Raw genomic sequence first — 27255 nt, forward strand, 5'->3', positions numbered from 1 at the left:
TTTTCTATAGCTGCAGTTTAATTAACATGTAATATTTCCTCTGTTTTGAGAGACTTAAGTTTCTTGTGATCTATACTCCCTTTACCTATACTGTCAGTCAGAACTATACACTATCACCACAAAAATGTGAGACAACAAGTAATGTGCTGTCTTTTTTTTTTTTTTTTTTTTTTTTTTGAGACAGTTTCGCTCTTGTTACCCAGGCTGGAGTGCAATGGCGCGACCTCGGCTCACCGCAACCTCCGCCTCCTGGGTTCAGGCAATTCTCCTGTCTCAGCTTCCCGAGTAGCTGGGATTACAGGCACGTGCCACCATGCCCAGCTAATTTTTTGTATTTTTAGTAGAGACAGGGTTTCACTATGTTGACCGGGATGGTCTCGATCTCTTGACCTCGTGATCCACCCGCCTCGGCCTCCCAAAGTGCTGGGATTACAGGCTTGAGCCACCGCGCCCGGCCAGTGTGCTGTCTTATTACTGGACAACTAGTGCTGAGAAATGTTAGGTCAGTGATAGTTTTAAAGTACCCTTTGACCTAGCAGTTTTGTTCCCAATAATTTATCCTTGCTGGGTACAGTGGCTCACCCCTGTAATCTTAGCACTTTGAGAGGCCAAGACAGATGGATCACTTAAGGTCAGAAGTTCAAGACCAACCTGGCCAACATGGTGAAACCCTATCTCTACTAAAAATACCAAAAAAAAAAAAAAAAAAAGACAGGCATGGTGGCTTACATCTGTAACCCCAGCACTTTGGGAGGTCGAGGCAGGTGGATCACAAGGTCAAAATATCGAGACCATGCTGGCTAACGTGGTGAAACTCCATCTCTACTAAAAATAAAAAACAAAAAATAACTGGGCATGGTGGTGCACACCTGTAGTCCCAGCTGTTCAGGAGGCTGAAGCAGGAGAATCACTTAAACCCAGGAGGCAGAGGTTGCAGTGAGCTGAGATCGCACCATTGAACTCCAGCCTGGCAACAGAGTAAGACTCTGTCTCAAAAAAAAAAAAAAAAAAAAAAAAAGCCAGGTGTGGAGGCGGGCACCTGTAGTCTGAGCTACTCAGGAGGCTGAGGCCTAAGAATTGCTTGAACCCAGGAGGTGGAGGTTGCAGTGAGCCAAGATGGCACCACTGCACTCCAGGCTGGGTGACAGAGCTAGACTGCATCTCAAAAAAGGAAATAAATAATACTGTATCTTCAAGATATGTAGGAATACATATGAAATGATTTCTAAGACATTATTCACTGCAGCATTGTTTTTAATGATTAATAGTGAGGTAAGTCTGTCCAGCAATACATGGGATGTTAAATCATGATGCTTCCATATAGTGGATTATGTAATATGAAAAAAATGGGGAAGCTTTTACATTCAGATATGGAAAGATCTCTAAGGTATATTGTTAACTGAAAAGAGGGAATGAAAAATAGGGGAGTGTATACAGACAAAAATCTCTGAAGCATATACAAGAAACTAGAAACAGTGGATACCTGTGGGGTGTGGGAGTCACTGGGCAGGTGAGGAATGAGGTTGGGGGGAGACCTTTCACTGCGTGTCTTTTTATACCTTTTTTATTTTTGAATCATGTGACCATTGGCCTAAGTACAGGTCAAAGAGAATAATAAAAATTACTGGAAATCTTGTTTTTCACCTTTCAATACATATGTTAGGCATTATATTGCTATGATTTTGACTTAATATATATTAGCAAAACTTATTAATTCTGAATTAGGAAGTCTATTTTAAATTATTAAAATGATCTAAAACAACTCTTAAAGGAATACTAGGTCATCAACAGTGGCAGAAAGAGAATTGCAGGATTGAGGAACATTCAGAATGTGGGCCTGGCTATCCCTCACTTGTTTCTTGTCTCTTTCTTTTAGATGGTTCCTTCATCAGCTTCAGGCCAAGTTCGAGGTTACTATGTAGACTGGAGAATGTGGCGTGATGTGAAGAGACGAAAAATGGCCTACGAATACGCAGATGAGAGGCTACGTGTTAATTCACTCAGGAAGAATACCATTTTGCCAAAACTTCTACAGGTTGGCGAATTAAGATGAGTCTCTTTCTACCCCAGGATCATTCACTCATGTCAGATCATTTTTGATACTGTTTGTTATGATTTGGTATAATTTCTGGAGAATAAGGTCCAAGTCAGTATAAACAAACAGCCTTGAAACTGATTTTGGTGAGTTTCAGATTAAAGACTGTTCACTCCCAGCTAGCCTTTCAACCATTTCATTATGCCAGCCTTAGAAAGTACTGGTGAAGGGGCTGGGCGCGGTGGCTCAAGCCTGTAAGCCCAGCACTTTGGGAGGCCGAGGCGGGTGGATCACGAGGTCGAGAGATCGAGACCAACCTGGTCAACATGGTGAAACATCGTCTCTACTAAAAATACAAAAAATTAGCTGGGCATGGTGGCGCGTGCCTGTAATCCCAGCTACTCAGCAGTCTGAGGCAGGAGAATTGCCTGAACCCAGGAGGCGGAGGATGCGGTGAGCCGAGATCGCGCCATTGCACTCCAGCCTGGGTAACGAGCGAAACTCTGTCTCAAACAAAAAAGAAAGTACTGGTGAATTGGGTGGCTTTTTTCACCTAAGGTCTCTCCCTGAATTCATCCCAGTCTTTTAACTGGCAAGGCATTGGGAGGCATTGCTGATGTTGCAGACTGTGTGCCTAGCATGTGACCTAAAGTGTTCCTCACCCAGGACCATCCTGAGCTTGTCTTCCTGAACTCCCTTGCCCACCTCTGTGTGCTGAAGTGCCTTTCCATTTAGGCTTACTTTCTTGTCACACTGCTTGGGTTGAGTAAGAGGATATCAACCCTGCTTGGCTTTCTGAAGCATAAGGCCCTGCACCTAAGTGGTGCTGTAGAGTATCTGTGTTCAAGAGGCTTGTCAGGGAGATATAAATTAAACTCAAGGCCACTCGACGGATTGAGAGCTCAGATTTTTTAAAAATTATATTTAGAGAAGTGGGCAGAATGAGACACATTCTATTTATTACTATGGATTCTTTTTAGTCTTGTCTGGATTAAGCCAGATGAGCAGAAAACTGAAGGTTTTGGACCAGTGGGTTATGGCTTATACTAAAATGGCATTAAGCTACTTTCCTACATTTAGGGAGTAATAAGAAGTGGCAGGCCAGGCATGGTGGCTTATGCCTGTAATCCTAGCATTTTGGGAGGCTGAGGCGGGCAGATCTCCTGAGGTCAGGTGTAAAATTTAGCTGGGCTCAGTGGCACACGCCTGTAATCCCAGCTACTTGGGAGACTGAGGCAGGAGAATCACTTGAACTCGGGAGGCAGAGGTTGCAGTGAGCTGAGATCATGCCACTAAACTCCAGCCTAGACAACAGAGCAAAACTCTTTTTTTTTTTTTTAAGACAGACAGGAAGTGGCCCCCCCAAGAAACTAAGCTCAAGATATTGATCAGGGGAAGCAGGGGGTAGAATGATGGTTGCTTGGAGCTAGCAGGACTGGGGGTATCACTAGGGAAATCAGGAGATAGTGGTCAAAGGGGTATACTTTCTGTTGTAAGCTTAACACATTCTAGAGAGCTAGTGCACAGCACCGTGACTATAGTCAGTGGTACTGTATTGTATACTTGAAATTGCTAAGAGAGTAGATCTGAGGTGTTCTTACCACACACACAGAAGGTGATTTTGTGAGGTGAGGGATGCATTCATTTCATTGTGGTAATCATTTCACAGTGTATATGTATAGCAGATCATGACATTGTGTGCCTTAAATATATGCAGTTTTTGTCAATTATACCTTAATACAGTTGGGGATACGTTGTTTGAGTACGTTTATGAAGACACCCAGAAGAAATGTCTCTGGTGTGACTAGCAGCAATAACTGTAGAGTCTGTGAGTCATGGAAAGTGATCATGGGTCTCTGCTGCCTGCTAAGTAGCTTACAAGTCAAGTTTATATCCCAGTTCCAACCAACTTACAGGCTTTCACAGCATGCACTTTTGTGTCCTGAGGGTTTTATCTTTTCTACTCTCAGTTTTCTTTGCCCCAGTTTCATCATTTGTAAACTGCTTTAAATCTTTCGGGAAACAATAAGGCGTATGTTTCAATCAATGAGTAATTTGTAGCCATTCTTTAAGGTCCACCTCCACGGAACTTGGCTTCAGTCTTCCTGCCCAGTCATTTCTCCTCTCCAGTTCCTTGTATAGCATTTATTGTCTACTACTCAGTGGCTGAATCATGTTATTTCATGTAATTCTCTTAGTTCGTAATGGTAGCACATGCATAAGCTTTTATGTTAATTTTGTGGCTGTTACATACATTCATTTGTGTTCTTTTAATGTGTTCTTTTGCTTGTACCACAGTCTAGCACAGGGTCCATCATACTTGTCAGGCCACTTACCAAATGAAAGTGAATATTATGAACACACATACTCTTGAACACATACGTAACAAGAAATCTCTGCTGACAAAACCTGAGCCCAAGCTACTGCTGAAATCCCTACTTTTCTCCCCTCAACCACTTTGCCCTTACCTGATTCATCCTCTACATTGCGAATGATTTTTTTTTAAAATAAAACTCATCTGATCACTCCCCTTTACTTCTCCAGCAGTCAGTCTTTACTGACTCCATGTGATACTCTTCTTCCTTCTTCATTAGTCTTCTCTCAAGCCACATTCCCTCCTTAATTTGATCATCAGCCCAGAGGTTTCAAACTTTCATGATTCAAAAATCATGAAGAGGCAATAGAAATAGATTCACATACTTTACAAATAAACAAGAGTATGTAGCAGCGCTATTCATATTCACTCAAATCAGATGACCCAGGTAACCATCAGATGTAGGGTGGATGAATGAATTGTGGTACTCATGCAGTGAAAATGTAATTTTCATTTTCATACCATGACTATGGCTCACACCTGTAATCCTAGCACTTTGGGAGGCCGAATGGTGCGGATTGCTGGAGCTCAGGAGTTTGAGACTAGCCTGGGCAACATGGCGAAACCCTGTCTGTACTAAAAATGCAAAAAATTAGCTGAGCATGATGGTGTCCACATATAATCTCAGCTACTCGGGAGGCTGAGGAGAATCGCTTGAACCCAGGAGGCAGGGGTTGCAGTGAGCCAAGATTGTGCCATTGCACTCCAGCCTGGGTGACAGAGCAAGACTCTGTCTCAAAAAACAAAAACAAAAACAAAAATTACCTGCCAGTAAGAAGGAGCAAAATACAATATGTGCAACAATGTAATGTGATCTGTGTAATAATGTGATTTCCCTTAGGACGTGGCTGATGAAGAAATTGCTGCCTTCCCCCGGGATAGCTGTCCTGTTAGAATCAGAAATCGGTGTGTTATGACGTCCCGTCCGCGTGGTGTGAAGCGGCGCTGGAGGCTTAGTCGTATTGTCTTCCGTCACTTAGCAGACCACGGGCAACTTTCTGGGGTCCAGCGAGCGATGTGGTAAATGAGCTCCAGAACCTACTGAGCTTGCAGGGAAGCTGGTTCCAGCAAGAAAAGACGTATTTAATAGACTCAACCCTAATCTTTACATGGGCCCAGTATAGTTGTTTAGTCTACGTGATGCTATCTATAAACTACTTTTAAAATGAAGTAATTTGGGTGTTTCATGTCAGTGAATTATCTTTTCTCTTGGACTTAATAAACATACTGTTCCCATACATGGTGCAAAGAGTAGTATAATAAATATTTTCTGTGAATGCTTTTCGTAACATATAAGGGGCTTTGTGGGCTTTTTGTTTTGTTTGTTTTTGAGACAGAGTCTTGCTCTGTTGCCCAGGCTGGAGTGCAGTGGCATGATCTTGTCTCACTGCAACCTCCACCTCCCAGGTTCAAGCAATTCTCTGCCTCAGCCTCCTGAGTAGCTAGAATTACAGGCATCTGCCACCATGCCCGGCTAATACTTTTTTTTTTTTTTTTGTATTTTTATTAGAGACAATGTGTTACCATATTGGCCAGGCTGGTCTTGAACTCCTGACCTCATGATCCACCTGCCTCGGCCTCCCAAAGTGCTGGGATTATAGGCATCAGCCATCATGCCTGGCCCAGGGCTTTTGTATTTTTAAGAGCATTATTTAATAAAATATTATCTTACACATAATCCAACTGTCATGTAGCTCAGCTATGGCAGTTTGTAATGCTGGGCTAGCTGTCCTGAACTGCAGAGCTTCTCTTCCTATTATTGTTAGATAAACAGTAGATGGGGATAGCAAGGCTGCTATTCTGGATGATCTAATGCTCCACTTCTTTGTATGATGGCTGAACAAAAGAACCACTAAGTGTTTTCTTGCCATCCTTAAGGGACTTTAAAACAAATTATGCCTCTTTAGGCCCTTGAAAATCTTTATCGAAAGAGGAAAAGTTTTGTTGGAGCAGTATATAGTCTCTACTTTGATGTTTATTTAATCTATAACAGAAATGAGTAGGGGTAGCAAGAAGTTCTCAGTAACTCAACAGTGTGATCAGCGCAGTCATAAAAATAGACATATTAGAATGGAAATACCTACTTAACATCAGGAAAATATTCCTGGATAACTTAATAAATCAGGAGGTGAGGGATGAGATTTTTTCTGCACACAGTGGGAATAAAAGCACAAAGAAGCAAAAGCACTCTCTAGCATCAAACAGAGGAACCACAGTCACTTCAGTGGATCAGAAATAGGAAGCACAAGACAAAGGCTGTATCGTGGAGGATCTCACAAGTCACGTGAAGGAACTAAGACCGACATACCAGGTCTGAGAGTTTTAAGCAAAGGAATGACATCATCAGTTGGTTACACAGGTGAGTGACAGCTGTGTGGCAGATGGCAATGAGGGGAAGAGGCTACGGGCAGGACAACCAATTAGGAGGATGTCTTAATTGTTGAGGAAGATGAAGGCCTGAACTAACATCTTGGTATTCGTAGATAAGAGGGGACAGATTTTTAAAGTTCTAGGAAACAAAATTGTGCAAGACTTACAAGACCGATTATATCTAAGAGGTAAAGATGGCTCTCTGGGTTCCTGATAAAAGTGTTTAGATAGATGGTAGAGGGCAACTCCAAGATAGAAAATTTGAAAAAAATAACAGGTTTAGAGAAAACAGAAGATACACGAGTTCAGCTTCCAGTCATGCAGTGTTGGAGATGCCTGTGTCATCTGATGGAGAAGTCTAGTACGCAGCTGGATAGCAGAGTCTGAAACTCAGGTAGAGGTGAAGTTATGAGGCAATTATCACAATCTAGTTGGGATTTATATTTCTTAAATATGTATGACAACTTACCAACTGGAATGTTCTAGCTACTATCTTAGCTAGTAACTAGTGTTAATCAAATCGTAACTAGAACAATCAGATGTACTGACTTCTGGCATATCATTGAAAGGACACCCCACATCTTTTTGGTTTGAATGAGTACAAGTATGATCCATGTATTTCATTTCGTTGCCACATCTCTTAAATCCCTGATAAACATCTTCCTCCACTCCTTTATGTCATTCATTTGTTGGAGGAACTAGGCCATTTTTCCTGTACAATTGCCAACTTTTAGTTCTTTTATTCTTTCATGCATCTTTTAATTTATTCCTGTCACCCAAATCCCCTATAAACTGGTAGTTACACTGAGACTGGTTTAGAGTCAGGCTCTGTGTTTTAGAGGCAAATTTTCATCAGCAGTGCTGTGTACTGTTGCCCAGAAGGCACGTATCTGGTTGTCTTTTAATGATGCTTAGACTGACCAGTGGGTTTGGGTGGGATTAGCCTGGTCCTTGCATTTGAAATTAACCATTCATTAACCTGCCACTCAATAGTTTTTGCTTTTTGTTTTGTTTTACATTTTATGCTTCACAAATTTGCATGTTATCCTTGCATAGGGGCCATGCTCCCTCTGTATCATTCCAGTTTTGGTGTATGCGCTGCCGAAGCAAGCAGTTTTTCTTTTCATTGGTGATTATTACCCTGATCTGTTGTTTTACTAAGGTTTGCAATTGTAATTTTCTAGTTCCATAATGTTTCTGTATTGGCCAGAAGTTGTGTCAAGAACCCTTCCTTATCAGCATTTTATTTTCCTGAAATTCATTTCTTCAAGATAAATTGATGGATTTTTTTTTTTTTTTTTTTTTTTTTTTTTTTGAGATGGGAGTTTTGCTCTTGTTGCCCAGGCTGGAGTGCAATGGCGTGATCTCGGCTCACTGCAACCTTAGATTCCTGGGTTCAAGCAATTCTCCTGCCTCAGCCTCCTGAGTAGCTGGGATTACAGGTGTATGTGCCACCATGCCTGGCTAATTTTTTTTTTAGTAGAGACAGGGTTTCTCCATGTTGGTCAGGCTGCTCTCAAACTCCCAGCCTCACATTATCTGCCTGCCTCAGCCTCCCAAAGTGCTGAGATTACAGGCATGAGCCACTGCACCCGACCTAATGGATGATTCTTTAACAATTTTCAGAGTAAATAAGTTGGTGCTCTAGCCAGTGGAAATGTTAACAAATCATTTACTTTTCACTGTCACTGTGAACTTGCAAATTTTGTATATATTGTTTCAATCCATTTCATTCCATTCATTATTTCTTGCTCAAATTGTCCCATTACCGGTGGGAGCCCCTTAAGTTGGTTCCTGTATCCTATTGACTTGGTACATAATTATTCAGTATTTCCTTGCTTTCTGACATAAGCTAACCTAGGTTTGCTTTGTGCATTTCCTGCCTCAGACATTTTTTCCAAGGGTCTGGTCTTTTTTGAGGGAAATGGTGTTTAATTTAGAGACCACACTGAGCACTAGGCGGTGCTGGTAACTAGGCCGGGCGCAGTGGCTCACACCTGTAATCCCAGCACTTTGGGAGGCCAAGACCGGTGGATCACTTGAAGTCAAGAGTTTGAGACCAGCCTGGCCAACATGGTGAAACCGTCTCTACCAAAAAATACAGAAATTAGCTGGGCATGGTGGCACATGACAGTAGTCCCAGCTACTCAGGAGGCTGAGGCTGGAGAACCTCTTGTACCTGGGAGGCTGAGGTTTCAGTGAGCTCATATGGTGCCACTGCACTGCAGCCTGGGCAACAGAGCGAGACCCTGTGTCCAAAAAAAAAAAAAAAAGTAACAGTGGCGAGTTTATATTGATTTTAGAGCTGTGTTTCTTTCACATAAAAACGTTAGCTCCTAATGACATCAGCCTATTTACCTTTATCATAAAATATATTTTTAATATACTATAATTTTACTAACACGAGTGATTACTTTTCAATTCACTTGTGTTTTTGTCCTTAGAATCCCTCTCACTACCAGTGGGCAAACACTTGTGTTCTAAAGTTACTTGAAAGTAGTTTATACTGCCAGCTATATATGCTATGGTTTGAACATTTGTGTACTTCCAAAATTCACACTGAACTCTAATCCACAATGCATTGGTATTAAGAGGTGGGGCCTTTAGGAGGTAATTAAGCCAGGAGGGCTCCACACTGTACCACCCTTCCAGTACTGTAAGGCTGGCACCGTAGTGGAAGCAGAAAGCAAGCCCTTACCAGACACGTCTGCTGGTGCCAAATCTTAAGACTCCCCAACCTCCAGAACTGCAAGAATTAATTAATTAATTTATTTATTTATTTATTTATTTGAGACGGAATCTTGCTCTGTGACCCATGCTGAAGTGCAATGGCATGGTCTCAGCTCACTGCAACCTCTGCCTCCTGGGTTCAAGTGATTTTCCTGCCTCAGCCTCCTGAGTAGCTGGGACTACAGGTGCATGCCATCACACCTGGTTAATTTTTGTATTTTTAGTAGAGACAGGGTTTCACTATGTTGGCCAGGCTGGTCTTGAAATCCTGACTTTTGTGATCCGCCCACCTCAGCCTCACGAAGTGCTAGGATTATAGGCATAAGCCCCCACGCCTGGCCAATAAATATTATTTATAAATTACTTAAGTCTGTGGCATTTTGTCACAGCAACAGGAGTAGACCAAGACAATGTGCTGGTTAGGCTGAGGGTCATTTTTACTACTTCAATCATGTTAAATTTTAAATGGTTCTGAAGTCAAAACTCTAGAAAAGTTCCATCTAGAATAGCTTCCATTTTTCTCTCCTTCCTTCTGCTGCTGCTAACAGTTTGTATTAGCTTTGGGTTTACTCCAGTTTCTTTTTGAAACATAAGCAAATACACCTTTGTGCATACCTTCCCATTTCCCACCATTTCTTATACAAAGGCAGTAGGTATATACCATAAATGATGTTCTGCACTTTGCTGTTCCACTTACTGTATCCTGGTGACCATTTTGCATTTTATAGAAATCATCTTCATTGTCTTGTAACTTTACTCCCTCGTGGATGTGCCATAATACATTCCTGTTAAAAGACACTTGAGTACTTCCAATCTTTTGCATATAGCATTCCAAATTTTTGTAAATGTACATTTCAGAGCCCAGAAGTTAAAATTCTGAGTCAGAGGATGAATGTTCGTGTATGTAATTCTAATGGCTATTACCAAATACTTTGTTTTTTTGAGACTGTCTTACCCTGTCACACAGGCTGGAGTGCAGTGGCATGACCTTGGCTCACTGCAACCTCTGCCTCACAGGTTCAAGTGATTCTTGTCCCTAAGCCTCCTGAGTAGCTGCAATCATAGGCACTCACCACCATTCCCAGCTAATTTTTTTTTCTTTCAGTAGAGATAGGGTTTTGCCATGTTGGCCAGGGTAGTCTTGAATGCCTGACCTCAAGTGATCCACCTGCCATGGCCTCCCAAAGTGTTGGGAGTACAGGTGTGAACCACGCACCCAGCTCCAATACTCTTCCTTATGAGTGTTAACCAAAGTTTAATTTTTTCCTTCCATTCCCATGTGTCCTTATTTCTCCATAACCTCAACAATCAATACTTATTTTTCCAGTGAAAGGTAAAAAACTGGTTTATTCTAACAAGGCGAGCATCTTTACATATTAAATGTCATTTACATTTTTCTACGAAATATTTGTTCTTAATCGTTGGACTCCTGTCAGTATATCGTTTGGTTTGGGTTAATAGTGGGGTTTTTCTTGTCATATAAACATTTTAATGTAGCTAAAATTGATCAATAGTTTTATTCCTTCTAGGTTACTATTCCCCCATCCTTAGGTTATAATGGAATTCCATCCATATCTTCTAGTACTTGTACGCTTTCATTTTTACAATTAGATCTTCAGTCTGCTTGGGATGTATCTATATGCCTATTTTTAGTTATTATTAAAAACCCATCTTTACTCCACTTTTAAAAATGCCACTTCTACCATACTCTAGCTTCTATGCATTGTGTCTGCTCTTCTGTTCACTGGTCTGTTTATTCATGTGCCAACACCAATTAGAGGCATGTGTTTCAGTATTTACTTACAGGTATACTATACATAAACTTTCTGTATTTTAATTTTAAGTCCTACCTTTTTTTCCAAATTCCCGTGTTAATTGTAGCTTTACCCTTTTGGATTTTCCCTGTGTGTCTAATGGCCTTTTTTTTTTTTTTTTTTTTTTTTTAAATGAAACAGGTTCTCGATCTCTTATCCAAGCTGGAGTACAGTGGCATGATCAAAGCTCATCACAGCCTTCCTCCTGGGCTCAAGTGATCCTCCAGCCTCAGCCTCCCAAGTAGCTAGGATTACAGGTGCCAACCTCCATGCCTGGCTTCAATTGCTTTCTCTGATCTAACTGCATGGATTGGCTAATACCTCCAGTAAAATACAATAATGGAGATCAACGGCACTGCTCCTGAATTCAGAGGTAACAGTAATAATTCCTACTAAAAGCCTCACTTTTCTGACATACTCCTAGACAAACAAATCATAAAACTGTTCTAATGAAGAAAAACTTAACTTTATTGAGCATAGGAATAGATGGGCTTTCAAATTGTTTTTTGCTTTATGGTTATTACTTTTATAAACCATCTGATCCAGGGCAAAACTAACTGGTACCATACAAAGATGTTTGTCTACTGTCATGTTTAGGTTTGGTTTCTATTGTACATTTGTTAACAAATACATTTAAATCTAGAAACATCTGTGATGCAATTAGTGCACGGTAATACATGGCGTATACATTGCTTAAGCTGGTAATAAGGGGTCAGATGTTCTACAACCTTCAAGCACAGGCACAGATTTGCATTTTATGCAAAAATTCAGGTTTTACTCAGTTTTTACATTGGTGGAAGCTGATGTCATTAACTTATAGGCAAGCAAATACTTTTGTTTTCCGATTCTTAGGTGAACAAAAATACACATAGTGTAGCCTTTTAATTGGCCAAGACTTGCTTTTTATGTTTCACAAGACAATGCACTATAACCCTTCCTTGAACAAGATGACCATTTGCAGTTGTGTTTAATAAGCATATTTTATTTAAATAAATCCTCCAGTAGGAAATGGAGAATTTACTGCCTTTACTTAGAAGGCTATGTAAATAGCTATTTGTCAAATTTATATATGCAGCTCACCAATACTCCCTTATTGGGAACATCAGTATTCCCACATCACATCACAGTTCCCAAAAAGGCCTTTGAAGTCTCAAAATTCTGTATCTCCTTTGGCTTGCTTCTCTCTCGATTCCACCCAGGCTTTATTAATGGTTCGCTTCATATCATCATCTCCATCCTCATATATTTTCTTTAGAACATTCATCAGTCCCTCACTAGGATCTGTTTCAGTGTCATAGGAGGGCTTCCTGTTAAAAAGAAAACATCCAACAATGGAGAATCAAAAGCATGGAAAGATAGCGTAATTCAGGTTAACACTGGCAAGACAGCATCCAAAGAAAGATATTCACAATCAAAACAGCATGCAAATTCATCTTAAGGAAAACACATACCTATCAAACATGCACACACTTGATCATGAGAAAGTGATCACAATATTAAGGGGCTATTCTGAGGCAGTGGGATTTCCTGTGATTTATTTTTTTTGAGACAGTCTTGCTCTGTCACCTAGACTGGAGTGAAATGGTACGATCTTGGCTCACTGCAACCTCCGCCTCATGAGTTCAAGCAATTCCCAAGTAGCGGTAAAGGCGCGGGCCACCACACCCGGCTAATCTTGTATTTTTAGTAGAGATGGGGTTTCACACCATATTGGCCAGGGGGGTCTCACCTGACCTCCGGTGATCCACCCACCTCTGCCTCCTCCCTAAAAAGTGCTGGGATTACAGGCATGAGCCCCCCCCCCCCCCCCCGTGATTTTTAACAGGCAAAATAAGTAAGGATTTGGTTTTCTAACTTGTTTTAATTTTTTTAAAGTATGTTTCCTCGTAATTTGGGGGGGAGCACACAAATGTACATTACACATGAATGTACCCTGAAGCTCATGCATTTTTTAATTAGAAAAGCTCGGGCCGGGCGCAGTGGCTCAAGCGTGTAATCCCAGCACTTTGGGAGGCCGAGGCGGGTGGATCACAAGGTCAAGAGATCAAGACCATCCTGGTCAACAAGGTGAAACCCCGTCTCTACTAAAAATACAAAAAGTTAGCTGGGCGTAGTGGCGCGTGCCTGTAATACCAGCTACTCAGGAGGCTGAGACAGGAGAATTGCCTGAACCCAGGAGGTGGAGGTTGTGGTGAGCCGAGATCGCGCCATTGCACTCCAGCCTGGGTAACGAGAGTGAAACTCTGTTTAAAAAAAAAAAAAGAACAAAACGGAAAGCTCTCTTCTTAAGCCTGAGCTACACAGATCTAGGCCTACTGGTGATAGCATCATCTTTGGTCAGTACTTCTAGAAGATAAACTGACCTACAATGCAAGTACCATCGAATAAACATTTTTAAAAAGTCATCATTAAGAAGGATAAAGATTTTTTTTTTTTTCCACTCTAAACCAGTGACAGTGAAAACAACTACATATCACAACCATCTGAGACATTTAAAACATACAGGGGTATCTGAGCCTCTCTGAACTACTGAAACAAATGTTTCTGGGAATGGGCACAGTATTCACGAAGCAGCACAACTGTGCCTAGGGTTGAGAAGCACACTGAAGAGCCAACCCTAACTACAAAGACCTTCTTAAAAAGCAACTTGCTGGATATGTGCCCTCTTCAGAGAGTTACTGATAGCTGAAACCATAAATATCCATAAAGACAAACTATTAAAAATCCATAATCTCAAATACATTAAAATTCTTTTAAAAAATGAAAGTGACTCACTCTTTTTCTTTGCACTCTTTTTCAACCTGAGTCAAGTAATCCCACCTTGTGTTTTCCACTTTCTTTCTACATAAGATCAGAACTGTGTCAGTCTTGACCTGGAAGAAAAATGGGAAACAGGTACAACTTAGAAGACATGAAGATAAGCATGAATATTTAGAAAACAAGTCTCTAGTAGGTGTAGATTTATTTTGGGTGCTAGTAATACTTGTATGAATAGGCCAAACTGTGAACATTCATGGTGTGAAAAGACCATAAATAGTAAAACTTGAATACGATCATATCCTAGTAAGTGGGAATCAAGACAGCAGGTGTTAATGAGAGTAGAGGCAGAAACTTCATTAGAAAGGCCTCTCTGAGGCAAAATCTGAGCTGAAGCCTAAGGTCAGGAGAAGGCAGTTGGCAGAGCATGTAGAACGGCTCCAAGATGGGATCTTGGTGTGTCTGAGCAACAGGAGGAGTGGCTGGATTTTAGTGACTGAAGGAGACAATACTATAATAGGAGTTGGGGACAGGCAAGAAACCAAGTCAAATGAGGCAGTATGGGACAAGATGAGGCATTTGGAAAGTGAGAAAGGGCGGCACTGTACAGAGGTCTTTGAACAATGATTAATACAACTTCTAGGAATCTTTTGGTACTCCACCTATGGGACTAGTGGATGCAGAAGGGTGCAGTAAGACAGCTGATCCAACTATATTTTAGTATTACCTGTAAACTGTTAAGTAACTATGTCTCATAAAAACAGATGACAGAATGGCATGTCTGTTTACCTAATGCAGTGAACTTCATTTATTCAAATTAGGCAGAAAAGAGAGACTATTTGATTTAGTAAAAATTATGAATAGTAGTTTTTAAGACAGTTTTCATTATTTTTACAGCTGCTTCCAACTCCAAGGAGGCCGAGTGCTTAAGACCTCCTTTTATGCATACAAATATGCACAATGCTGACACTACCATTAATTTAAGCACTTACAGAATGGTATTGCACTTCAGTGTATCAGTTCAACTTTGTGAAATAAAGTATTACTATCATATAAATACAGACACTGAGGCACAGAGTGATTAAGCTGCCAAAGGTCAAAAACAGTAAGGGGTAAAGCTGGCAAAAACTCAAGTCTCACTTTTAACTACCTTCAAACATTTACTTCCTGATTTTAATGGAATTTTTTTTTTTTTTTGAGACAGAGTCCTGCTTTGTTGCCTAGGCTGGAGTGCAGTGGCGTGATCTTGGCTCACTGCAACCTCTGCCTCCTGGGTTCAAGCAGTTCTCTACCTCAGCCTCCCAAGTAGCTGGAATTATAGGCGCCGCCACCATGCCTGGCCAATTTCTGTATTTTTAGTAGAGATGAGGTTTTCACTATCTTGGCCGGACTGGTCTTGAACTCCTGACCTTGTGATCCACCCACCTCAGCCTCCCAAACTACTGGGGTTGCAGGCATGAGCAATATTTTTTTTTTTTTTTGAGACGGAGTCTTGCTCTGTCGCCAGGCTGGAGTGCAGTGGCGCAATCTCGGCTCACTGCAACCTCTGCCTCCTGGGTTCAAGCAATTCCTCCACCTCAGCCTCCTGAGTAGCTGCGACCACAGGCGCGTGCCACCATGCCCGGCTAATTTTTGTATTTTTAGTAGAGACGGGTTTTTCACCATGTTAGCCAGGATGGTCTCGATCTCTTGATCTCATGATCTGCCCAGCTTGGCCTCTGGAATATTCTTATAATAGCCTATTCTTCTACAAAAGGAATTGGCAAAAGTTCTCTGTCAAGGGCCACATGGTAAATATTTTAGGTTTCATGGGCCATATGGTCTGCTGTGGCCACTTAACTCTGCCATTGTAGTACAAAAGCAGCCACAAACACACAAATGACCATGGCTATATTCCAATAAAACATTCGCAAAACAGGCAGGAGTCTCTGTTACAGTGGACAAATTCATTCCAGTTCATCTCAATTCTAAATCAGCCAGGTTCAATTTAGTAAGGTTTCACAATAGTATGACTAAATAAAGCACACTTACTTTTTTGGAACTGCCTTCCACTGAGATGGGTTTCAAGAGATTGTTCACAATCATGGAGTAACTCTTCCCATTTAGATTCTTTACCAAAAGATCAAATGACCTGCAACAAAATGGGGACTATGATCTTTCTAGTTCTACGAAAGGTACTCCATAGTTCTTGTGGGAAAAAAGCGACTGGCTTTATTTCAGGGAGTGTATTTGGCCATCCCAGATAATTTTAATGCTCACCTCCTAGTTGTAAAGATTAATTAATTCTAAATTTAAGAAGAATTTTACTAACTGCAAAGAAAAGAGTCCCAAGATGAGGCAATGTTGACTGTTAATAATCACTGTCTTCCCCCTTATAATGAGAACTCACCTCTCTGTGAAATGCACCTGCACATTCTCAGTGGGAACTTGATGAACTCCAGTTAAGGTAATGTAGATTTTCACAAACTTATCTGACTGATCCCATCCTGGCAACAACAAAAAATGGAACACAAGTAAGTCTCTGAAACTGTATCTACCAACAGCAAATGCACATGGCTCAAAATTCAGGAAAGTAAAAATATGAAAATCCAGTCATATAAACATGAAAAAATTTGAAATGTAAGAAATTTTCAAGGTTGAGAAATGGAGCCTCAAAGCAGCTAAGTACTCTACCCAAAGTTAGGCATTTAACAAGTGCCAGACTAATTCAGATTCAAATCCAGGTTTCTGAACAAAAAGCCTATGCTCTTTTTATCCCTTAGAATAAAAATATGATCACTAAATACATTCTTTAAGACTAGTTCATTTACCATTTTTATGGAAATAACTTTGTCCTATATCTAAATATTGGTAGTTTTCCACTTAGCTGGATGGCTGAAGTCTAATTCTATGTCATTTCTACTTCTCTCAGTAGTCTAACAAATGGAACCCTAGCTCCCTTAATTCCTTTCCAGGGCAAAACAGAATGTAAAAGACTCCCAATTCTTCATCCAAATCTGACATACCTACCGGTATCTATTAAATGCCATTTCAGTATGTATTATCAAACTACCAACAAGTCTCTAACCTAGAAGAACTCTGTCAACATAAAAGACAGATAAACTTCACAAAATACCATCTCATTTGTAGAAAATAAAAAGCTTCGCAAAAAAGCATCTTTTGTTTATCAAGTATACGTACACATCCCTAACTGTTCCTCACTTAGTCCTACAGAATAGAACATGCCCCATTCTCCATGCTGTTTTTCACACTGCATGACTATATCAAAACAGCTCATGTACCCCATAAATATATACAACTACTGCGTAACCACGAAAATTAAAAAGTAACATAGTGTTAATCCAATGCCCTAGAGGGTTTCAGAGAACTTCATTTATTGATAGTTTCTTCCCATTCAGTCAGTCCATCCTCTGGATTGACAACACTTTCTCCCTCAACACAAATCTATGTTCCTGGTTAAAATGCCATAATCCTAAACACCTTCAGATCAGTTTCCTGTACTCAACTGAGCACACAGTACAATTTCCTATAGTACTATATAGTACATCTCTTAGGCATTCTGGCTTGATACTAGCAGCCTGACCAAAAAAATCGTGTGTCACAGCTTGATTATATCAAAAGCTCAATTAAAAAAAAATCTTCAAGTGCTTAATAACTCAATATCAGGGCTGGGCACGGTGGTTCACACCTGTAATCCCAGCACTTTGGGAGGCTGAGGCGGGTGGATCACCTGAGGTTTGGAGTTCGAGACCAGCCTAACCAACATGGAGAAATCCAGTCTCTATTAAAAATACAAAATTATCCAGGCATGGTGGCGCCTGGTTGTAATCCCTGCTACTCGGGAGGCTGAGGTGGGAGACTCACTTGACCCCGGGAGGCAGAGGTTGCAGTGAGCAGAGATCACACCATTGCACTCTAACCTGGGCAACAAGAGCGAAACTCCATCTCAAAAAAAAACTCAGTATCAGAAGCACAACAGTTTGAAAGTCTTTAACAGCCTTATAAAATGCATTAACAGAACTACTAATGCTTTACTACAAGTCTTTTATTATCTAACTTAGATACCCTAGTTTTGCCTATCTTTGTTAACAGATGACATAAAAAAAGTCTGGCCAGGTGGAGTGGCTCACACCTGTAATCCCAGCACTTTGGGAGGCCAAGGTCAGTGGATCACTGGAGGTCAGGAGTTTGAGACCAGCATACACATGCTTTTCACTATAACAATATTCAAAATACACCATGCCTTCTAACTCTTCATTTCCTCTGCTCATGCTGCTCCCTTCTTTTTCAACTTACGGAATATACAACTCACCCTTCACGCTCAAATCTAATTCTCCGTTTCTTACCTCCAGAATTATTTCCTCAGCTATATTACCCATTATGTGCTAGACACTATGAGCACAAAGAAAAACAAGACTGTCCTTGCTCTCATGAGAGCTAATCACTCATATTCAAGTTGTACTGCCCCCAAAACAAAAAGCTGAATACACCATTGAAGGAAAACAGTATTACTACATTGTTATAGTGTGAGTTATACGTCTGTGTCCCAGCCACACCATGAGCAGGGATTGGGTCTTAGTCACTGTTGTGTATCCTTAAGTCCAAGCACAACAGTGATACACATTAAGTGCTCAAAAACATTTATTCAATTTAACTGGATTCCTCTCCTCAGTTAATTGCGGTGGCTGTCAAGAGTGCAACATAAAACATGATTAAAAACCACCACCACTGCAGTGCCTCATATATACTGAACAATTTCAGAGTAAGTTCCTTCCTTATTGCTACTCATCTTTGCACTGAATCACCTTACTGTTAACAGATTCTGTAAATTATCCTTTCCTATTCATATCGAAAAAAAGTTTTATTAAATAAAAACTGATGGGTCTTCCTCCAAGCCACCAAATACACACACTCAAAACTCTTCAAGATGAATTTGTTACTAGATTTCTAAGAGGAATAGGTTGCTCGGAGGCAGAACTGGTTTAGGGAAGCAAATCATACCGTAATTACTGATTTTCACTGTATAGCCTGTTGTAATGGGAGCAACCACAGCAGCTGGCTTTTCACTGTCAAGAAGCTCTGCTTTCTTCTGTGATTTCTGTTGCATCTTGTTCTTGATTTCTGTCTCAATCTTGGATTTTTCAGCTGTAAGGGCATCTCGTATTCTTTTCCTAGTAGCCTTTTCCAGCAACACCTTTACCTCTTCTAGGTCTTTCTGTAGCTGTGTTAAGACAAAAAATAAGTTAGCTATGATAAATAAGGTAATGGTTTGCTACTGTGCTTATCACGCATTTCAACTTACTGAAATAAGCACTAAGAATTAAGAGGTTCATCTAAATTTTCTAGGATTGAATTGCAACTTTAATTCTTTCCTCTGGCTTATTAGCTATAATTAAGCTTCCTCCTCCACTTTTTTTTTTTAAAGGAACACTATGAACAATCTTAAACAATAGGTAATCAAACCTAAAGTTTCCAGTTTGTATCTGTTTTAAAATATTTACAAGACACATCTGTGACTTAGAAAATTTTTTTTAACAAGGAGTTCATAGATTTCCTTGTAACATCTAATCCTAGTATCATTAGATGTTAAGACACTTTTAAAAATATTTAAGAGATGAGAGAACATGCAGTGACCATGGTAATAGAGCAACTTTACTGAGGTAATGAATGCTCTTTCTGTCACTGATTGGTCTTCATTGATCTTCCCACTTCAAATACCTCACATAAAAAAAGTCTTAAATTTTTAAGACAAAAGATTTTTAAAAACAAATTTCTGTTTTTTTTTTTTTTTTTTTTTTTTTTTTTTTGAGACGGAGTTTCGCTCATTACCCAGGCTGGAGTGCAATGACACGATCTCGGCTCACCGCAGCCTCCGCCTCCTGGGTTCAGGCAATTCTCCTGCCTCAGCCTCCTGAGTAGATGGGATTACAGGCACACGCCACCATGCCCAGCTAATTTTTCGTATTTTTAGTAGAGACGGGGTTTCACCATGTTGACCAGGATGGTCTCGATCTCTCGACCTCGTGATCCACCCGCCTCGGCCTCCCAAAGTGCTGGGATTACAGGCGTGAGCCACCGTGCCCAGCCTACCAAATTTCTGCTTTAAAGGAAAAATCTTGTTCTGAAGCTGGGTCAGTCTTACAGTCAGAAGTGGAGGAGTTGGGTGCACAGGTGACAAAAGACCCAAAATGCAACCTACTCTTGGAAATTATCTTTCGAAAAAGCCACCAAAGTTCTCATTTTCTTCTTATGCATCATCTACTAAAGTCTACTACTTTATACTTCTAGAGATAGAGGCAACATTTTATGAAATTCAAGAGTTAAAGACAATGTTAGAAAATTACTGAGCCTAAGTTTTTTTCCCCCAATTACCTGATGACATGCTACAAATGCACAAGATCTTTCCAAACAGCTGATTCACTTCTCTTACAATGACTTTTACATTCTGGCTTGATACTACCAACTTGACCAAAAAATCTTCTGTCACAGCTTGATTATATCAAAAGCTTAATTTAAAAAGATCTTTAAGTGCTTAATAACTCAGAATATCAGAAGCACAACAGTTTGAAAGCCTTTCTTAGTCATAAAATGCAGTAATAGAACTACTCATTCTTTTCTTTTACTACAAGTCTTATTATCTCCACAGGCCCTAGTTTTGCCTATCTATAACAGATGACATAGTATAAAAAGTTTAACTCTAGCCAGGTGCAGTGGCTCACACCTATAATCCCAGCACTTAGGGATGTGGATCACTGGAGGTCAGGAGTTGAAGACCAGCCTGACCAACATGGCAAAACCCTGTCTCTACTAAAAAGACAAAAATTAACCAGTGTGGTGGCACATGACTGTAATCCGAGCGATTCAGGAAGCTGAAGCAGGAGAATCACTTGAACCCGGGAGGCAGAGGTTGCAGTGAGCTGAGATCATGCCATTGCACTCCAGCCTGGACAACAAGAGCAAAACCCCCACTCAAAAAAAAAAAAAAAGTCAACTCTGCCCCACCCTCTTGTCCACACTATCAGACCCTTCCAAGAACAGTTCATATTACCATGACAAAAAATTTTGCAAACTCATCTTTTGAGCCTAGAACTAAGATGTTTCGGTTCAAAGTAATATTTTTATTGTAATAGTTTCAAAAATTCATGCTGATTCTGAAATTACTAATTCATAATAAAAATACTGAAATATAACAAGTCTAAACAAGAGGTTTTGCTTTTTGACTGGAATAGAAATGCTTTTTCTAGCAGAATCAGAAAAGTACTTCAAATTAGGCAAGAGATTCCCCCAATGGCTGAATTCCCAAGCCTCTTTATTGCCAGTTTGGCTGTAATCTTTTTCTTGTAATGTATGCACTGAAGAAACTTACAACTGAAACACTTCCTCAGTTCTGCTATTTGCAAACTTGAAACCTTTCTGCACAAATCCTTTAACATGTCCTATGTAGAGCAGTTTCTCATCTAGTTTATCATGTAATTTTCCTTGCCTTCTTGGCATGTATTTGTTTTACCTATGTAAAAATTCTATTTCCCTTTTATCCCTACTCATAACGCATTCAAGCTTTATTTCCTAATTCTTCACCTAGGAGGCGTTAACACCAATGTGCCTCAAAAATGGGCAAAGGAATCCAACATACATGTCTCACAGAAATGGACACCAAGCACATTAAAGATGCTCAACATCCTTATCAAATCCCCAAGATGCCACTTCACACCCCCTAGGATGGTATCATAAACCAAAAAAGAAAAAGAAAACATCCCAGAAAATAACAAATGTTGATAAGGATGTGGAGAAACTGGAAGCTTCAAACATTTCTTGTGAGAATATGGTGCAACCACTCTGGAAATAGTTTTAACAGTTTCTCAAAAAGTTACCATATGAACCAGTAATTCCACTCCTAGGTATATACCCCAGAGAACCGAAAAAAACGGCCACCCAAAAAACTTTGTACACATTACTCACAGCAGCTAAACAAGAAGTGGAAATAAGGCCGGACGTGGGCCCCATGGCTCACGCCTGTAATCCCAGCACCTTCGGAGGCCCAGGCAGGTGGATCACTTGAAATCAGGAGTTCAAGACCAGCCTGGCCAACTTGGTGAAACCCGGTCTCTACTAAAAATACAGAAATTAGCTGGGTGTGGTGGAGCGCGCCAGTAATCCCAGCTACTGAGGAGGCTGAGGCAGGAGAATCGCTTGAACCCGGGAGGTGGAGGTTGCAGTGAGCCAGGATTATGCCATCCAGCCTGGGCGACAGAGCGAGACCCCGTCTCAAAAAAGGAAGTGGATGTAAGTGTCCATCAGCTGATGAAAGGGTAAACACAATGTGCCATACGCATGAAAAAGAATTTTAGCCATAAAGAGCATGTGTACTGATAAATGCTACACCACAGATGAACTTGAAAATGTTAGTGCTAAATTGAAGGAGCCAAAAAGCAAGAGGCCATATATGGCGTAATTCCATTTATATGAAATGCCTAGAATAGGCAAATTCAGAGACAAAGTACAAGATGAGTAGTTGTCAGGAGCTAAGGGAGGAATGGGAAGCAACTGTTTAGACACTGGTGACGCCTGCACTACCCTGTGAATATACCAAAACCAAACTAAAACAAACCTGAATTGTACACTTCCAAATGGTTAAAAACTCGAATTCTCCATATGCATGACTGGAACGTCCTCTCCTCCAGGCACATGGTACCCAATACCTACCTTAACAGACTTGTCACAAGATATCCAGATTAACACTAAAACACACAAACCTCACAGTTTTTCTTCATTTGAAGAAAAAATTTTGAGGGGGGGGGGGAAAGCTTGGGATTTCCCAGTACTTGTTTTCATAAAGCAAATCTAGTTAACACACACCCAACACTAAACGGAGTAACTGTCCGGTCTTCACCTCCCCCTTAGGCCAGGCAATGAGCAATACAAGTACTATCACTATCATTTTCTAACAGAGCAAACTAAGTCTCCATAAAATTTAATTCTCCAACGTCCAGAGTTGACAGAGCTTTAACACAGGCCATTCGACTTCTTACTATCAATTACAACTAACTTTCCAAGTTATCTACTGTAAAAGTCGCATACAGCATAGTGCTGTTTGCCAAGCACGGGCTTAAACACCTAGAAATCACACTTTTTAACAACCCTGTGCAATAGATGCCACTGCGACACAGAGACGCTCAACTACTTGCCCAGAGTAACACGGCTCGTCGTGTGTACAGAAAACATGACTAAGAGAATTCAAGTGCTAGCACCAAGAACTTCTCACCTTCCGACCGCCCTCTACCGTCAACGACACTCACGTTTGCACCCAGCTTTGCCTGAATGAAGCTTCCAGTCCTCCGGCTGGGAAACCAGAGCAGAAAGGGCCCGAGGAACAAGCACAGCGAGCCGCTCTCCCAGACCCACTCCCCGCACCGCCCGCACGGAGAATCGCCGCGCACCCCGGCTCGGGCCCGGCAAGCGAGTGGGGTCCGCGGCCGAAGAGAAGCGCGGGGAAACGTCCCACCGCCCCGGGAAGGCGCGCCGACTGCCCCGAGACCGGGTCGCCGCAGGGCGGCTCAGCGCAAAGAAACGGCGCTGGGGCGGGAGGCCGGCGCTGCAGCTGCGGCCCGGAGGGCATTAGGAAGATGGGGTCGGACCACTCACCTCTTCCGAAGCCATGGTGGCTGGGTCAGGCCCAAGGCCCGAGCTGCAGCCGCGCAGAGGAGGGAACGGGAAACGCCGCGCGGAGCCCTCAAACCCAGCGCAGACGCCCACCGGCACGAGTCGCAGCGCCGCAGCCTGCGCGCACACCGACCCTGCGCGAGACCGCGGCCCGCCTCCCGCACGCGGCGGCTCTGGAACCTTCGCGAGGCCGTCGCCGCCACCGCCCACCGCGAGCGCGCACCGCCCGCCGAGCCTGGCCCCGCCCCTCCCCGCGGACCCCTACCCCGCCCCTTCCCGCCCCTTCCCGCCCCGTCGAGTCTGGCTCCGCCCTCCCGCTGAGTCTCCTAGCAACGCTCAAGTCTCGCGAGAAAACTGGCCGATCCAGAAGAGTAACGTCATCCTCTCCGCCCCAACTGTGTGCATTATAATTTCACCGCGCTGGGCCAGGCTGCGCAGTCGCAGCTCGGAGCCGCTGCCTTAACCCAGCCCCGGAAATAACGTACCGAACTTCGGAATCCACGTCGGAAGTTGACTACAGAATCACTTGCTTCCGTCCGCTCTATGACACCAGACCCGCCGGGCAGCCATGTTGTGTGAAGCCAGTTTCTCAACCTCCGCGAGAAAAAGGCAAAAATGGGGGGAAGGAGCAGCCTGGCTACGTTCAAACGGGAAAGAACGGACGTGTTAAGCGTGCAGGGCTTCTGAAAGGAGCGGTTTGATTTGCAGAGTTTGGCGCGCTGGAGACGTCACCAAGGTCTAACCGCTCCGACGTGGTGGCGTCATCACGTGCCGCAGTAGGAGGTGTAGGTGCGTTGGCCAGTGACCGCCCCTAGTGGCGGAATCCCGCACTAACACAAGAGCTGTCCTGTAGTCACAGTTTCAGTCCCTCCTTTCTGCCGTGGACTGCTGAAGCACAATTTCCTGGTGCTTTCGCCCCTTTCACCTACCATTTGAAGAGTCCGTTGTTCTCACCTGGGTTTGGGTTCCGTATAAGTGAGCCTGTTGACCCTCAAAGAAAATGCTGAAATGTCTTCTTGGGACGATGTTCTTTTCTGGTTTTTTTTTTTTTTTTTTTTAAGAGGCGGGGTTTCCACTGTTAGCTAGGATGGTCTCGATCTTGTGAACCTGTGATCCGCCCAACTCCTCCCAAAGTGCTGAGATTACAGGCGTGAGCCACCGCGCCTGGCCCTCTTTGGTTCTAACCGTGCCACTCCCCAGAGAAGCCTAGTTTTCAGATTAGTCTTTGGCAGGCTCAAGATGTCAACAGCACAGTTGAAAACCCCTGAGAGGTCACATAGCCCGCACTCAGCTTTATAGATCGTCCAAAGCAGTGATTAGAATGCTCAGAGAAGAAAAAAAGCTGTTAGCAAAATGGAGGCTGACCATTATCTGTAGTCAAGAACCGGAACTACAGTACAAAAATAAATTACCGAAATGCAACATGTGTGAATTTCAGAAAAAATGGCGTTAAGGGAAAGAAGCCAGACATTGAAGAGTTTATATTATGTGGTTCCGTGAGTCTAAAAACAGCAGAAGTAATTAGCCCATGGTGTTAATGAGCATAGTGTGGAAGATAATGACATGAAAGAGCCGCCAGGGGGCCTTTGGGGTTCAGGTAACGTTTCTTGGACACTGATTTATAGATAGGTGTGTTCACTTCAGAAATCTCATTGAGTTTTAAACTTACCTTTATGTATGTCGTTTCTAATGTAGATTATACTGAAGGCCCAGGGAGGGAATTTTCCAGGGTAATAAAAATGTTACACTGATGCATAGATTTGTCGAGGTTCATGAGATGACCTTCCTAAGAGCTGTGTATTTTATCGTATAATTTTTTTAAGTGTCCAACCAGTAGCCTGGAATTACTAAGTGCATAGTTAAAAACAAATAGCCGTTTGCACGGAGTGAAAGCTTGACCTAATGCAGTGAACAGTCACCTCATTCTCTTAATTGCTCAGGCCGAGTCTTCTCAGTCTTAATTGCTTATACCTGCGTCTTCTATCTCAGGTACATCTTATAGCAACCCTTACTGGCTTAATCTTCAAAATACGTAGCGAATTAAGCGACTTCTCACAACCTCTACTGCTGCCACCTGACACGGTTTGGGACCTGCTATCCCAAAATATGGCACCTAGACATATTGGATACTTTAAACTTAAGGAATTTGAGAAAGAACATATGCAGGAATGTCTCCAACTTTCTTGCACCCTTCTGCCCTGAAGCAGGTCGTAATACCCTCATGTGAGAGTGGCCCTCTCTATACCTGGAAGTAGTATCTGTAGCTCTGAAAACAGGGACATAGAGACGAATATGAACATCAACTTTAGTATATGTGCTGTTGAAGTGAGCACTTCTGAGTAATTTTGATCGTTTTAATGTAAAATTTCGCATTGTTTAAAATACCAGGTGGGGGCCAGCCAGGCATGGTGGCTTATGCCTGTAATCCCAGCACTTTGGGAGGCTGAGGCAGGTAGATTGAGCTCAGGAGTTTGAGACCAGCCTGGCCACATGACAAAAACTTGTTTCTATAAAAAAAAAAAAAAATAGAAATATTAGCCAGGCATGGTGGTGCATGCCTGTAGTCACGGCTACTTGGGAGGCTGAGGTGGGAGGCACTTCAGCTTGGGAGGTGGAGGTTGCAGTGAGCTGAGATCATGCTACTGCACTCCAGCGTGAGTAACAGAGAAGGACCGTCTCAGAAAACAAACACTATATGGCCAAATGAAAGATGTCTGTAGTCTGGATTTGGGCCAAAAGCTATAATCTTACAGCCTTTATTTTTTTTAATAGATGCTGAATTCTAAGAGGAGCTGAGCAATCTCTTGGGCTTTCACTTGGGTTCCATGGATTCCCAGAACAAAATGCAAATGCAAGTGAGACATCATTGGGATTCTCTGCACACTATCTCCACTTTTGTAAGTACCTCTGGAGTTTAGTTTGAATTATATAATATCTCTTACCTTGCTTTACCTTGAAGGACCAACAGCAGGTACCAGGATTAACCAATCATATTTTTTCAAGAGTTTGTAATTGAAACAATTGAGATGGTAGTCTGCTGGTAGTTTGAATAGAGGATGTGTAAACTTGGTAGCCGTGTACTTAAAAGCAGAGAAAGCTTGTTTTCAGACAGAAGAATGAAGCAGATAAGTGTTGTCTGGAAGGACAAGCAGCAGCATAGTTACAGGAACAGTTGCTTTGGGGGTCGTGATGGCATTCCAGCCCCTTGTCCCAGTTCAGGCCCAAGTGTTTAGCCTTTGGGACCTGTGATACAGACACCCTATTTCCTTTCAATTGCCTCTTAAAATTACTATTATTAAGCTAGCTTTTTCAAGGGTTTCTGTTACTTGCAAACAAGGTACCTCAGTAGAGAGGAAAATAAGGCTCTTTGTGGCGGTGCTGTACAGGATATCATTTTGCAGGAGATATATGTGTGTTTTCTAAGTTGACTGGAGTCTAGTGTTAGGTGTAAGAAGTGTTACTGGGTTCAAATGAGTCAGAATAAAGTCAACTAAAAAAAATTAAAAAGACATACA

General features: G+C 41.9%; 2 protein-coding genes and 1 pseudogene across 4 annotated transcripts in view; 1 reads left to right on the forward strand and 2 right to left on the reverse strand.

The window, feature by feature from the left end:
* MRPS14 (mitochondrial ribosomal protein S14) overlaps window positions 1-14089 on the forward strand; it is a 30737-nt gene extending 16648 nt beyond the window's left edge. Inside the window, exons 2-4 of one of the 2 annotated variants that reach the window (XR_012515070.1) lie at window positions 1877-2035; window positions 5251-6768; window positions 11465-14089. Coding sequence is in view for 1 of the 2 variants with exons in the window: in XM_003925344.4 (XP_003925393.1) it covers window positions 1877-2035; window positions 5251-5433 (342 nt within the window). In the remaining variant the exon portion in view is untranslated. The other variant, XM_003925344.4, reaches the window with a different exon arrangement.
* Window positions 7791-7891, reverse strand: LOC120360231 (U6 spliceosomal RNA; annotated as a pseudogene).
* On the reverse strand, window positions 11768-24406 carry CACYBP (calcyclin binding protein). Of its 2 annotated transcripts, none has more exons than XM_074390024.1 (6): window positions 24226-24406; window positions 19082-19301; window positions 16470-16566; window positions 16112-16211; window positions 14099-14196; window positions 11768-12630 (listed from the first exon to the last, which is right to left on the reverse strand). In XM_074390024.1, the coding sequence occupies exons 2-6, from the start codon at window positions 19185-19187 to the stop codon at window positions 12474-12476; spliced, it is 558 nt and encodes a 185-aa protein (XP_074246125.1). In that variant the 5' UTR covers window positions 19188-19301; window positions 24226-24406; the 3' UTR covers window positions 11768-12473. The 2 variants fall into 2 exon arrangements, with proteins under 2 accessions (XP_074246125.1, XP_039315952.1); XM_039460018.2 differs by lacking the exon at window positions 24226-24406 and adding an exon at window positions 23723-23988.
* Window positions 24407-27255: the final 2849 nt, after the last annotated feature.

Source organism: Saimiri boliviensis, chromosome 19 (genome assembly GCF_048565385.1).
Source record: "Saimiri boliviensis isolate mSaiBol1 chromosome 19, mSaiBol1.pri, whole genome shotgun sequence".
Classification (NCBI taxonomy): Eukaryota; Metazoa; Chordata; class Mammalia; order Primates; family Cebidae; genus Saimiri; species Saimiri boliviensis.